The sequence below is a fragment of the Spodoptera frugiperda genome, chromosome 22 (genome assembly GCF_023101765.2).
Source record: "Spodoptera frugiperda isolate SF20-4 chromosome 22, AGI-APGP_CSIRO_Sfru_2.0, whole genome shotgun sequence".
Classification (NCBI taxonomy): domain Eukaryota; kingdom Metazoa; phylum Arthropoda; class Insecta; order Lepidoptera; family Noctuidae; genus Spodoptera; species Spodoptera frugiperda.
The window spans coordinates 1,022,733-1,037,735 of record NC_064233.1 but is presented as its reverse complement, the minus strand read 5'-3'; the positions used below and the strand labels follow the sequence as shown (position 1 = coordinate 1,037,735).

Genomic DNA, 15,003 nt, shown 5'->3' with positions numbered 1-15,003 from the left:
ACTTTGTGCATAAAATCAAAATTATTAGTAATTTAATTTTTGTAATAAAGTTTTTATCCCATTTAATGCCAAAAATATATTCTTATTAGTCATTCACTAATTAGAATAAAATACCAACCTACTCCATTTCTACCACATTGACAACTTTGGTGGAAAATCCATTCCATTCTACGTAATAATTTTAGCATGACAAAATCTCGCAAGCGTTTTCACGTTATTATTGTGGTATATATTTTAATATAAACCAAAAAAAATAAATAATAAAAAAAGTTAACAGATATTTTAAATTGAAATGTATGACGTAAATTAATTTGAAACTAATTTTATTTCTTGCCGCGATCCGACACATATTGTAATAAATGTGTTCAGTAAAACGTAACGCCGTTATATTTACAAATTCATTTGTTTTAGTAATTCTCGTGATCTTGTGAGAAATAGAGAAATTTACATCAAAATGTCTTCAGGTGTTACAAAACAACAAGTGCTATCAATGTACAAACTTCTCTTGAGAGAAGCTGTGAAGTTTCCAAACTATAACTTCAGGTAAATTTGTTCAATAACGAATTCAAATTACATAACCTCTTTTGAGCAAAAAAAAAACGTATAAATGAAGCAAATCACGCTAATTGGCGGTTTGTGGAAAAACGTGTATAGTTGCACGCAAACCTATTACTAAATATCGATTTAACGTGAGCGTTACATGCGTTTTGAAAGGAACTATTTCATCATAATTGCAAACTGTTTCAATGAACAAAATATTGTTACAGTATTTTTTTATATTTGACCAATTAAATAAACAAGAACCTCTTACAGACAAAATGAAAATTATGTAAATATCAATGATTTAGCATTTTTGCAACACTTATCTTCAATACATGAAACATATTGTTATTACCTATATATTTTTTGTTATGTTGTCTTTATTTTTTACGGGATTTGTGTGGGTAACAGAAAAATAATGAAACTACTATATACATTGGGTCTGGGTACAATTCCAACCTTCGCTATAACAGAAATTCCTTGAAATACAAAAACAACCCCATTAAATTTTTAGCTGAGCTGGAATTGATCCCAAACCCTCTTGTTGGACAGTCATACCTACTTGTGAGTCACAAGTAGGTATGTCAATCTATTGGTCACAAGTTGTGACCAATAGACTGAAAGACAGTCAGAAGAACCTGAAGTGTATACATATTATTTAACTCAAAATCTTACTAAAATTATAAAAGATGTGTAACATACATCTTTCATCTTAAGATATTTTACAATAATTATTGTCTGCCTGTCTGTTTGGTCTCACTAATCTTTTCTTTTAAATGACTGGACCAATTTTGGTGGGGCTTATTGGCATTTGGCAGGTAGCAGATGTATTAAGGAGTAACTTAAGATACTTTTAATAGTCACAAAGTCCGTAATACACACAAGTAAAACCGCAGGCATAGGCTAGTATTTTTATATAACTTTAAGACACTTGATCTATGATGTCATATCATTTTGTTTACATTGATAATGTTATCAAATTCTTTTAAAGTACCATTTTAGTGTTTATGTATAAACCTATATAACTTGTTTTAGGTGCAACACTTATCAGTATTCTGCAGTACATATAAAGCAAACATAGCTATCTGTCGTACTCTGGGATATTTAATGATTATGTAAAGCTTTCTTTCTTTTATAAAACTTTGCCCGGACACTAAGATTTTCTCATGTTTTGTGGGTGCGGTTACAAGTTCACATACACATCATACCCAGACCTTAAACAACAATTTGTGGATCACACAAAGAGTTAAGTACTCCGTGCGATAATCAAACTCGCTACACATTGTGCGTCAGCCAGTTACCCAGCCATAACGTGCACCTCTTCCTACCCCTTTGGTGATATGACTACCAAATAACAATAAAATGTATTATTATTTTCAGATCCTACGCTTTGAGGAGAATAAGGGATGGCTTCAAAGAGAACAAAGCTCTAACAGATCTGAAACAAATCAACCAACAGTATGACTTTGCTACAGAAAATCTTAATATTATCAAAAGACAGGTAAACTAATGATAATATAAACTTTATTTACCCGGGTACATCCTAAAACTGCGAGTAGCCAGCGAGGAATGGGCTGTAGCATTCTCAAAATATGTATATTGGTGACCTAATCGCGATTCCCAAGCCACCTATGCGATTATGGCAACTCCTATAAGAAGGGCTTTTGTTTAACAGTGGATGTTTTCTGATGAATAATTTTATTTTACTAGTTTTCAGGCCAATTAATCCAAATTGCTATACAATCAGTAAATTCAAGATATAGAAATAATTTGGCAATTTTAGAAATTAAACCACATCAAAATCGGTTCAGTTAAACACTGAGATAATCGCGCACAAACATACGTACAGGTCAAACTGAGAACCTACAAACTGAGATGTGAGCTGTGGACTGTACCTAGCAGGTTACAGGGGATCCGGCTCAAAGAGCAGGAGTAGGAACGGGATTTGATGAAAAAAAGACGTGTCTATTTAAATTTAGTTTTTATTTATATTTTTTTTATTTACTTTTCAGGTTATTGTAGGAGACTTATACAGAACGGATAAGCTGGTCATCGAAAATATTCAGTAAATAATATAAGTATATGTATAAAACAAATTATTTATAAAATGCATATAAAAACTACACCTATGTATGTGCAGCGAACATTGTTATAACTTGCACCGTTCTTAGCTCCTGAGGTACTGGAGTTGCTGAAGAGTTTCGAGCCAAAGATATTAAAAACATGATCAATATATTTCAATGAGAACTATTCAGTTGCCCCAGTATTGTCATGAGCTAATGTTCATATGTAAACAGCAGCTCATGTAGTGTAGAGATTGTCCAGTCAACTGGTAGTAGCGAGGTTGATTGTCAAAGGTGCCTCATACATTTATAATTATAATTTATAGAGGCTCTCTACATGACAAATAATAATTTTAAATCTATAACTCTGGTCTAGATGATTGTGGAATATTTGTAAATAGACCATATAGGAAAAATACGTCTTTATAAAAATAACGGGGTATGAAAATTAAATCTATTTAGTCCGTCAGTTAAGTAATGAAAAAATAATAGACACGTATTTTTTTTTCATTTTGTCGTATAAGAAAACTATGCTTAAATCAAACAGATCAAAAGTTATGAGGTAACTACGTCATTTTTAAGTATAGAACTGACGTCACGCGATATTTCTTATCAACATATCAGCGAAAGTATTTGTTTCCGTAAGAAAATAAAGAATACGTGTCTAATGTTTTAAAATAATCTACAAGACGGACATTGAAATAAAAATTAGTCATCTACCGCTCTCAGTCATACTCCCGGCATCTATCTCATTATATTTATTATCTGTTCTGAGTGACAGAAAATAATAGAAGCAATACCTTTGTGGTTTCTTTATAAATATTTTTCATCGATCTTGACGTAAGTAAAGAATATCCTAGGTATGTATATTAAGTCTTGTATAATTTTACACATTTTAAAGAACATTATTTAATTTTGTAATAGTCTCTCCACTGCCGTTTATTTTATATTATTATAAACTTTTATTGTTTTGAATCAATAAGGATTTTTGCGCCGCTAGAGGCGCTGGTGTAGCTTTTAGGCTATGGAACTATAGAATATTTTGTTAATATCAAGTCAAATTTGGCATTTGGCATTTTTTTATTTGGCAAACAAGACCTTAAACTACATTGCCGCCATCTGGTGGCCACAAATAACGTTAGCCATCAATTATCCGATCCCTAAAAGGGAGGTAATGTGTTTGCTCATGTTAAGTTTGTTAAATAATATATTAAAATGACATTATAATATGTTGTATGCTATGCTATGTATTAAATATTGCATTTCTGTTATTTGTATAGAAATTAAGGATTAAATTCTAGTTTAAATACGTTTGTTGTTTTCATAATCACTGATTCCCGAAAAATATTACGAGACGGCTCAACCGGACTGATACCACGGCCAAGCACAAAACCGACGTGAAACAATACTTGCGTTGTTTCGTTGTGTGTCAGGTTACCGGAGACCCAATCACCCCCCTTCCCAATCTTCCCAATCCCCGATTCCCCAACAATCACTAAAATTTCTAACCCCCAAAAGGCCGGTACCGCATCTGGTGTTTCGAGTATACATGGGCAATGACGACTGCTTACCATCAGTTGATCTGTCTGCTCGTTTACTATATTTTGTTATTCCGGCAAAATGTCTCTCAAACTGTACCGTGATTGTTATGGCTCTAAGATATCTATTAAAAAGAACCTCTCTCTCAAATCCAAGAGCAGTGATAAGTCAAATGACCACTCAACGAACAAAGCAGTCAACATCGGATTATTTTTATCATCAAACAGTACATTTGTCAGGGATCTTAATCTTAACCTAGTAATCGATGTTTTTTGAACTTTTTAAATGAAAAATAAGAACCGGAAACAGTCGTGTTGTGTTCGCAAATACCAAACAATCTCATTGTTGCTGATAGCAATGTGCAGTCGTTAAGAAAAGTGTAAAGCTACTTTTTTATAAATTGGCAACTTTTCGAGTTCAAAGTTTGTATTATATATCTGTAAAAAAGTAAAATTTTGGAACTTGGAACAACCCGCTATCTAGTTGACCGTAGCTAAAAATAGTAAGTAATTATCTTTACGGGCTGAAGTTAAACCTTAAACAAAAAAGTTCGTATTCGGCTATGATAAATCAGTCAAGCCTGTGTTGAGTATTTTTTTTTAACCGCTGCAACTCCCGTAAGACAGGATCTACAGTAGATACAACCATGAAAACACCGGAACACTGAACATGAATGACTGTCTTGGATCCGGCAACGAAATAAATCAGAACATAATATTATCAGAGTAGAAATGTAGATTAACTATTTAAAAAGATTTTTATTCATATCTAACTAGTCGTACATAGAAAAAATATGTAAAAGAATGGATTTGCCGTTTCCACACTGACCAAATAAAAATGTAGGTAAGTAGTTGAATACAAAAGGTGCTATACATTCTATTTTCTCAACCCACAACGGATCAGAAAAGGTGTAAAACGGATAAACTTTATTATTTTTTCGTTTCAACAATTTCTACTCAACGGTACTGGTTCACAATAGCAGCAGTAGCGAATCGGGATCCATTTGAAAACATCGTATTTCGTGCGCAGTCAATGAGCCTCCATTTAAGATGATTTTATTAATTTTGGGGTTCCTCGCCGCCGTGACCGCTAGCCCTGCAGCCGATAAGGAGTCCTACAAAGACCAATGTAAGATTATTTTCATAGCACACTACAATATTATTTTATTTATTTACATATTTCGTTCGCGCCGAAAAGTGACGTTTAGGATAATTTAAAAACCTGCAACACTGGGTTGCAGGTGTTTCAAATTTACGTTTAGTTATGTATACGCTACGTTACAACAACTTTTAAACGTATTTATATTATTATTTATAGATTATTGAGTAAACACATACCAGATAAGACAGTTTAAATTAAATGTAGCTACTAGCTATGAAGTTTTCAAAAGGGTTATTGATGTTATTGAGAATCTGGTAATATCTGGTTGTTTACAGACCGCGGTTTTAGTCACGCCAGGGAAACACCACGATCACAGTTCAAATTGTAGATATCTCTTAGTAATATTCATTATTATTCAATTTATATATAAGGTGGTATTGACCCGCCTTCTTCAAAAATAAATAAGTTAATAATTTTTAAAACAACACCAGTAAAGTATTGGAAGTCTCGACAAAGATAACGACTAAATTCAAGCGCTAAGTTTTGAATATCTTTATTAGATTTTTGACCATATCTTTTTGTATTAAAGTCATAAATATTGTTTGCAACAGCTGGGGCGATAAACGCGATAAACATGGATGAAAAAGAGAACACGAATAGTTTTTTAACGAAATTAAATATCAAAGCTATTCTTGCTTAACTTTAAGTAAACTTTAGAGCTTTATGTAGGATAAAAATTGAAGAACAACAATCAGTGTTACCGACAAATGTATACAAATCTCTTGTCTTGTAGCAAACAAAAAAGCTTTACGAAGAACCGTGCGAAACGCTTGTTGTTTTCGTCGAGCGCTGTTGAAGCGGGGAGTAATGTTTTCAAACAATGCTCCTTCACGTGTTCTGACACATCTCGTGATTCATTACACGTGTATATTTACGCATGTTGACAATGTATGAAGAAAATGTTTGTAACAACTTTTCTATTAGTACGCTATTTTAAGAGTTGCATATAAAGTAATCGTTATTCGAAAACTTTAAAATAAGTTTGGGTAGTTTCATATAAATAAACGGATTAGGTACTTGAATAATTACACTGATCATTTGGTGCTTAGTGGACCTATTGTAGAACCTGCTGAGGGTTTGATTCTTGAACAGAACTAATATTTGAGTAATCCACAATCAGCAGTCCGGGTCTGATGATAAGGCTGTGTGGACCATCACACGGCCTCACCAGAGTTTGATTAAGCGGGGCGTTCTTTTGCCGTTACCTCTCTTCAATGCAGCGCTGCCTGTTATTCCATTTTGGCTGCCACATTTATATTAATTTTGACTTGGTAATCTCCTTGTCCGCAGACTGTACGGATCCCAGAACGATGAGGAAGCATGCAGCGTACACGGAGTGGGCAGACGCGTACTCGTGCACCAGGCACAGGTGCCAACCAGGAGGGCGGAACCTCGCTATTTATACAGTCGGGTAAGTTTACATCTGTCTAATGATGATCAGAAAAAGTGAGAGAGATGTAATAAAATATGTTTTTTCTATGGAATAAGCCGTTAAACGAGTATACGCATCACCTGATGGTAAGCAATCGCCACCGCCCATGGATGGATACTTGAAACATCAGAGGCATGGCATGTGCGTTGCTGGCATTTGGATTGGGAAGGGGGAAATTGGGCCTCCAGAAACCTCACTCACACAACGCAAGCATTGTTTCACGTCGGTTTTCTGCTCGGCCCAGCAGTGCCGAAGCATGGCTCTCCCATACTTATGTATCTTTTTTATTCAGATGCAAGCGAGTCGAAGCCCCGGAGTCGGCGATAGAATGCGAAGAAGTGGTGGAAGACACCAACATGCAGTTCCCATTCTGCTGCACGCGTCTCAGGTGAGAGAAATAAGAACCTGATCTTTTGAGGGATACTTGAATAAAACATTGGATTTTAAGAACTTTAGACGATACATAACAACAACCTTTTTAATTATAATGTTATCGGCTTACTCACGTAACTGTTTGATGAGGAACTCGACTAGTTTCAAGCTATGCTAGAGGCTCATATTTATGACCAGCATTCCGCGACACACGACGCGGCGATTTTGAGTAAGCCGACAACATAATAATTAATTTAGTATGTCTTTTTGCACAATTCTTGTGTAAACAAATATATCACTTCAGAAGTTCTGACTCCCACAATATGACATTTCCAGATGTCTGGTGGTAGTTCGCGGAGAAGTATGGACGAGGGTGCTGGGCCAACCTTGGGAGGTCCTGCCAGCGGCACCGTGGAGTCACATGTACAAGATGAAGAAGCCACCGCCAGCTGACTCCACTTTCCTCCCCAAGTAAGTGTTTTAGCTTTCTGCATGCCACTAGTCTGATTAACTGAGATATACCTCATTTTGCCATCTCCTGTCCTCATCGTCATAAGATATCTACTGCTGATTGGCCACTTCCTTATTTTAAAGTCAAAGTCAAAGCATTTATTTCAATTAATCCTATGTTAAGCACTTTTGAAACGTCAAATTGAATTGTCCGTCAGTGAAGCTAAGTGCTTACTCCAAAGTGTAGCTTCGAATGGAGAAGAACGAGCAAGAAACTCCATTTTTAATTTCTATTTAAGAATTATCTTGAGTAATGAACAGTAGCTTATTTAGTGTAGACATTGTCCAGTCAACAAGAGTGTAGATAGGGCAACAATTTTTTAGTCTTTTTGTTGGTTAGTATAGACTATGGCATACAGGGAGTTATAAGCATTGAAAGGTCTCCTCGTATAGGTTATTTAGTTTTAATATTTTTAATATTGTGTAAGAATGGAATGGTTATGTTAAATAAAAATTGTTGTGATTATATTTTGAATTTTTATTTATCATTAACCTATCCTTTTAGTTTAAATGCCTGTTTCATTATAGCTAATTAAGCTATTGGTTAAACATTATTTTGATACAAGTGTTAATTGGAAAATATATCAAATTGTTCGCCTATAAAACTTAGACTAATAGAATCTTAACCTGAATTTGTGCTACAAATATTAATAATTATGATGAGCTTAGAGTGGTTAATGACAATGGGATAAAAAAAAATCCGGCTAGAAAAAATAATTTAAAACTACTCCTATAGCCATTCAGCCGGTAGCCTCGACATTGATAACGACCAAAATTGGTCGCTTAGTTAAACATCCACTATTCACCACAATAGTTAGATATAATTATGAAAACGGGGATGAACACATTGCCATGTATCTGACACAATAACCGGTAGATTCTAACTCTCTTAACTTTTGTAATCATTCCCGACCTGGGAATCAAATCCGAGACACTTTTAGTTCGGCCATAGAAATACAATTTCCTTTGGGCTGTACCCAATTTACTACCAGCCTTGAGTGAATAGTTTACTTATAGATAGGCGTGCTCCATCGTAGGCCGCATGGCCTATTAAATATGGTGCCTGTTCCTTCTAATCTTCTCTAATGACTCTGATCTGATTACTCCTTCAACTTTTTTCCAGGACGAACGAACAAGGCCCAGTGTACGAGCTGTCGGAAAACGAAGACGCCGGCCATGATAAGGTGCTACGATCAGGCAAGAAGCCCGTTACTGACCCTGACTGCAATGAAATAGAGCCCAAGGCCGCCATGCCGCCCCCAGACATCGTGGTAATCTAACTGTGATGGGAACCACACACGCCCACAAGCGCACTGATTGGCCGACAAGAATCCCGCTGATGGATCTTCTCTTTATTTTAGCATTGATAAGTCTGCGTTTTGCCACTAACCCGCTTTTTTTGCGGGGGAAAATCATCCAATGACTTCTCCCGCCTTGGGCGCGGCGAGAGGGAGTGTCAGACTCCTACTGACTAAAAACCACCCCATTCCTACTACTGCTTTTCGAGCTGGAGCCCCGGTAAACCCGCTAGGTAGTTCGCAGCTCCAGATCAGGTGCCACTAACCCGCTTACTGCCAGGACGGCGAAGCGAAGATGTGGCTCGTTTCCATCTTCTACCGAATAAAATAAGGCTCCAATAACACGCCACTGAATTTACCCATGTCCCTTAGTCATATAGGGATAAAATATAAAGCGACTTTATTAGTGTGCAGTTATACGTGGCACATTAATAAATGAGCTTTATAATGTGGTATTCAAAACTAAAATATTGCTTTACTACAATCGATTAAGGTTATTCCGCGTTAAGTTTTCAGAGATGGGGCTTAGAAATATTGAAATGCGAGACGGAAATAGAGAATCAGATACGGCGGATTATGAGACTACTATCTAGTAGTCCATAATTATAGCGTTTTATTAAATAACTAGTGTGGCTACAAAATATCAACTTTCTCTACATTACAGATCGCATTATCGACAAATAACGAAATAAAGGAAACCTCGCACAAGAAATATGAGAGCTCGAGGTGAGATTGTATCTTATTTGTTTTACATCACGTCTGTGTCAAGAATAGAGGAAACTATGAAATGAACAGCAGAGGAGTTGACCGATATTCTCATTGCAAATATTATATGCCCTTGATGTCTGATTAACTGTCATATTAGATACCTGTGATGAAAAGAATGAAATCTTTTTTTTATGGTATAAGCCGGTAAACTAGCAGACGGATCACCTGATGGTAAGCAATTGCCGTCACCCATGGACACCCGAAACACCAGAAGCGTTACAAGTGCGTTGCCGGCCTTTTGGGGGTTAGGAACTTAAGAGTTGTTGGGGAATCGAGGATTGGGAAGGGGGGTAATTGGGCCTCCGGCAACCTCACTCACACAACGCAAGCGTTGTTTCACGTCGGTTTTCTGTGAGGCCGTGGTATCACTCCGGTCGAGCCGGCCTATTAGTGCAGGAAGAACGGCTCTCCCTCCTCCTCTCCCTTCATCACTGACACAGACGTGGTGATCCCCTTACTGAAGTTAAGTAACTCTGTGTACGACTACAGTACACTAGCCTCTCTCATTTCGAGGATTACAGGCGTTCTCAATCTAAACATGAAAACTCCAGACACAAGCGCGCACGCAAGACCACCCCGTCGACTCCCGCGCAGTACTTCGAGGAAGAACAGAAAGAGATCAAGGAGAAAGAGAGAGAGAAACGTATAGAGCCTGAGATACAGGAGGTTGAAGAAGTACCGACGACTACTGATAAAGTGAGTTTTAGCTTTGACATAATTTTTGAAACTCTTACTTGGAATTTAGTTCGAATTGAACAGAAAATCTATTTTAGAACCAAATAATACGTTAAAAGGCTTACCGTAACGCGTTACGTCACGTTCCGATGGGGTAGGCAGAGGTGCATATTTCGCAAGTATGACTAGGACAAGGGGTCTTGCTTGGTCGATTTCCGGGTCGGGCAAAGTATTACGGGGCTTTTTCGGTTTTTCGTAAATAAAAACAGTAATAGCATGAAGTCTGGAAGTGCCCAGTATATGGCAATAGGGTCACCCTATAACATGGGACTTATAGCACAAATGGTGTACATTGTATAGAGTTCTGTATAACTACACATATTATAGCGATTATCACCGTCTTCATCCCCTAATATTTGCATAAAGTGGGTAAGTATTCTAGCAATACAATGGATGATTTCTTTTATTTTTAGGTACGTAAAATATTACTATTTTCATGCCTGCCAATCGTAGAGGTAGGTAGAACAGTCCGGCTCTCGACCGGTCTCTGCCTTCCTCTCGAACAGTCCATTCTGCATGATTTTTTATATCTTCAAAATATTTGCAGCCTCCTGAAACGTCCGAAGAAAGATTGTTCGCCAATAACTATGCTGATTCGCAGAAAACATCGTCTAAACATGTGCGTATGATACTTTTTACATGCTTTTTAGTTAGTTACTAGTACAGTCAGTCAGTATATTTTTATACCAAATCAATATGATTTTTAGAAATAAAGTTCAAAAATCTTCTACTGAATGACCTAGCAAGCGATTTTATTGCTAATGCTAATGCTCGTACATATATTCATTTAATGGCTACTCAACCCAGTCCTTAGCCATTGTTTTCATAAAAAAATCGTTACTGAGGAATAGTTTAAGTGTTCTTAAATGTTTTTGAGTACGGCAGTAAGACATAAATTCGAGACTCAAAATTCCTATCTCTGGTTGGTTTGAAGAGAATAAAAATCAAAAGCCTTTACTGTCTCATAAACTCTCGCCAGCTGAGTTGAAAGAAGTACTCATGTTTCCTTCCAGGGTAGTCACCACCAAGTGTGGACCGAGGTTCCTCCGAACCAGTGGAATGACCCCCACCATGACGGTTTGGACGTAGAAAATCGACTTAGCGTAAGTGTTACACATGTATCAATGTCAATTTTAAATACTGGTAAGTGCAAAGTAAAATGCCTTTGTCTTCAATCCTAATCTTGTCACTGGTATTGTAAAAGCTGACTAAGGAACTACACATTTGACAGAAACCAGGCAACAGAAATACCTTTAACTTTTTTTTAAGGGGGGGGAAATCATCCAATGACTTCTCCCAACGAGGCGAGACGAGTATCAGACTCTTACAGATTCAAAAGCACCCTGTTTCTACTCCTGCCTTTCGAGCCAAAGCCCTGGTAAACCCGCTAGATAGTCCGCAGTTCCAGATACCTGATACCTATAATCCTTAATTAAACCCCTTTTATGTAGAGTCTAGGTGTTCCCAGGCGTAAACTGTCATGAGCTATTGACGTCGACTATGTTTTTCTCCACAATTCAATGAGCGTAACTCCATTCTACATTCTTGGTTATATTTGTTGTCAGATTTGAAACCAATAACATTATAATAATCCTTTCGCATTATAGATGGATCTCTTACAGGAACCACAGACATATCATGCTCAAGACACTCAACCTCAAGATCTACCAGAGCCCAAAAGTCAAGGAATGACCGCTTTAATGAGTGCTAATGAGGAGAAACCAACTAATTTACAAGCATTAGTAGACGCTATAGGCACAAGAATGAGAGATATTGAGAGTGTCGTTCAGAAAATGAGTGAAAAGGTACATCAAGGGAAACCTGGGGCTGAAGCCAGTGCTGAAAAGCTTCAAAAAGATAGGTGAGGTGATTCCTTGTCGAAGGCTTTGCTGGATTTTTTAAAATTAATTATCATTTTTCGCCCTTTAATACTTTGACTGCCAACAAAAATCTGTTGAAGCTAAATTCTACGCTAGCGCAGGTCATTTTTGCCCTATATGGCGGTTAATGTATTAACTGAACATGTTGTTCTAACTAGCTCCACTAAATTCTCCTTTTCGATAGTAATTTTTATTTCTAGCATAATCTTGACTTGAAGTGCCTGTGATCTAATGTGGGGTAACAGTTATACTATTTAAAGGGTTAAAATATTTTCTAATTTAACTTTAAAGTTGGGAGTTAAGAAATCGGTCGCTAAGTCAGTAATGTCAATAACAGATTCCGAATTTTAGAACAACATAGAACAGAAAATCTTTTAAAGTAATTATCGACTTAACGACCGTATACAAAATACGATCGTTATTAGTGTCGATACTACCATATTATACCAGCCCTATATTATACCAATTTTGGAGTTTGGAGTGTAACATCTATGTTTTTTTTAATCCTATATTTATTCAGAATGTCAGCTGAGCTGGAAGAATTACATAAACATCATAAGGATCCGAAACGACACAATCCAGATGGTGAAAACTACAAAAGGTAATAGTTATACAACCTCAGAGCGGAGGAGGGAGGAGCCTGATTCAAAGCTAAATACCATCTAATCAAAAGTCGGTGGTATTTCCGAACCAATACCACTTTCATACCTTCAAGAAAAGAGCTTACTATTTTCTAAAAGACCGGCAATGCACTTGTGACTCTTCTGGTGTAGTGGGTGTCCATGAGTTTCGCTGATCGCTTACCATCAGATGACCCGTCTGCTCGTTTGCCCCATATTCAATAAAAAAATCGTATATCGTCAGCCAACATGATAACAAATATGTGGTTTAAATTAAGTCATAAGAGTTTTTTTTAACATTTAATGGGTCGACGTTTGGCCGCTATCTCACCTGAGATAGTTCTCTAGTTCTCTCTATTAATATGTCCTTCCAATTATGATCCAATAACATGTATACGTATGAAACTAATTTCTGTTAAAGGTTCTCGGTGCTTAGCAACCAAGGTAGCAAGTATCTGCATGCCGCATCAGACGGTACCGCTGAACCGCCACTTATTATCGGAGACACTAATCTCACCGGATATTTCAGCGACGCAAGCAACAGTGTCGTCAGGAGAAACTCCCCACCTAAGGTAATTGTTGGATTTTTATATTTAGGACCTTATTTTCTTACGAGTATAGTTAAAAGTCTACTGAGTCTCACCGTGTAGTCTCATGTATCTTGAAATAGTAATTGTTGAATCTTTATAGTTTGGACCTTATTTGCTTAAGAATATAATTGAAAGTCTACTGAGTCTCTCCTTGCAGTATCTTGAAATATATTGTTGGGGACTCGAGCTAATATCGAATGCACAAACTGCCGTAGTTATAAATAGAATAAATAATGAAAATAAAACACAATCATACATTATTTTTCTATTGGAATTTTATGCATTGGCAATTCCAGAATTCCCCTTCTAGATAAGTATGGGGTGGCAGTCTCGATATTCCTAACGACAAAATCCGGTCGATTGTCGAGACTTCCAAACTCATTAAAGAAGTTTATTCTATCAGGAAGTGTGGAAAATAACAACAGCTTTAACTTCGAATAACCCACAATCTAATTCCATCCATGCTTTTCCAGTGTCCGATAAAGCAAAACATTTGTATAATCTAGTGCTATATAGACCGTAAGTTAGCAACGTACGTGTTATAAGTCACCTCATTTTGTCTATCCCGCACTGGGCGATGTGGTCTCTAAGAGACAAAGCCCTTTAAATAAATGAAAAAATCCAGTGCGTCCGGCGTAAGGGCCACTGATACCTCTGGCGAAAATATTGTGGCGCCCACTTGAGGGAAGCAATATCAAGTGTTAGTTTTTGGCTGATCCCAAGTAAAATTATATTAGCTAAGTCACTTGCTTGTCGTTAGAGTTGCTCCTCGACCATAAACCCTCAAAAAATCCATCAAAAAAAAAATCTCAATCTCAATAATAAATATGCATATGCACAGAGCGTAGAGCACAGTTCTGAGGGTTGGCACCGGGAGAGGCAAGAGACTCCAACTTCAGACCTTGGCGCCCCCCAGAATTTGTCGCCCTGGGCCATCGCCCCCCTAACGCCGGCACTGAAAAACTCACACAATCTACGTAGTAAAAGAACTGATAGCATAATTGATGATAATAGCCTGTCTATTTATTAGGAGCCTCCACTGACCTATATGGCTCCAGTAGAGAACCGCAGGTCCAAAGTCCCAGTGCATATCGCAGTCGTCTCCGACAACTTAGAGGACACAGACAAGAAAAAGAAGAAACACTCACACAAGAAACGAAAGGGTAAAGGCTCCCATTCCCATAAGAAACACCATTCTAAAGACGACAAGAGAAAACACTTCAACAGGCTCAGTTCCGGCGAAATCGAAAAGAACTTCGTTTCCTTAGAAGATAGTAGTGCGCTAACTAAGAAATAGATGGCGTTGTTCTCAACTTTTTTTTTGGTAAATGGCTAAGCATTTTTGTGTTATGTTCGTGGCGTTAAAGGGACTGTGTTTTTTTTATTTCGTTTTTTTGTTACAGGGCTTTTTGTGTTGTGTTTTTTAGGTAGTTTTTTTATTTAGCTGATGAGTAGTAAAGTAAAGTGAATATACTGTATAGAATATTTAAATCAT

The 15,003-nt window shown here is 37.0% G+C and overlaps 2 protein-coding genes across 8 annotated transcripts; both read left to right on the top strand.

Moving 5' to 3' along the window:
- The first annotated feature begins 369 nt into the window (after positions 1 to 369).
- Positions 370 to 3,912, top strand: LOC118279831 (protein bcn92). Its single transcript, XM_035599630.2, has 3 exons — positions 370 to 543; positions 1,921 to 2,041; positions 2,553 to 3,912. The coding sequence occupies exons 1-3, from the start codon at positions 455 to 457 to the stop codon at positions 2,607 to 2,609; spliced, it is 267 nt and encodes an 88-aa protein (XP_035455523.1). The 5' UTR covers positions 370 to 454; the 3' UTR covers positions 2,610 to 3,912.
- Positions 3,913 to 5,097: 1,185 nt separating this feature from the next.
- Positions 5,098 to 15,003, top strand: LOC118279896 (uncharacterized). Of its 7 annotated transcripts, none has more exons than XM_050702739.1 (13): positions 5,098 to 5,270; positions 6,594 to 6,714; positions 7,028 to 7,123; positions 7,444 to 7,578; positions 8,741 to 8,888; positions 9,580 to 9,641; positions 10,205 to 10,379; positions 10,966 to 11,037; positions 11,432 to 11,521; positions 12,026 to 12,279; positions 12,819 to 12,899; positions 13,340 to 13,490; positions 14,539 to 15,003. In XM_050702739.1, the coding sequence occupies exons 1-13, from the start codon at positions 5,192 to 5,194 to the stop codon at positions 14,803 to 14,805; spliced, it is 1,731 nt and encodes a 576-aa protein (XP_050558696.1). In that variant the 5' UTR covers positions 5,098 to 5,191; the 3' UTR covers positions 14,806 to 15,003. The 7 variants fall into 7 exon arrangements, with proteins under 7 accessions (XP_050558696.1, XP_050558694.1, XP_050558699.1 ...); XM_050702737.1 differs by having other exon boundaries at positions 10,181 to 10,379; XM_050702742.1 differs by having other exon boundaries at positions 5,099 to 5,270; positions 8,741 to 8,801; positions 14,539 to 15,002.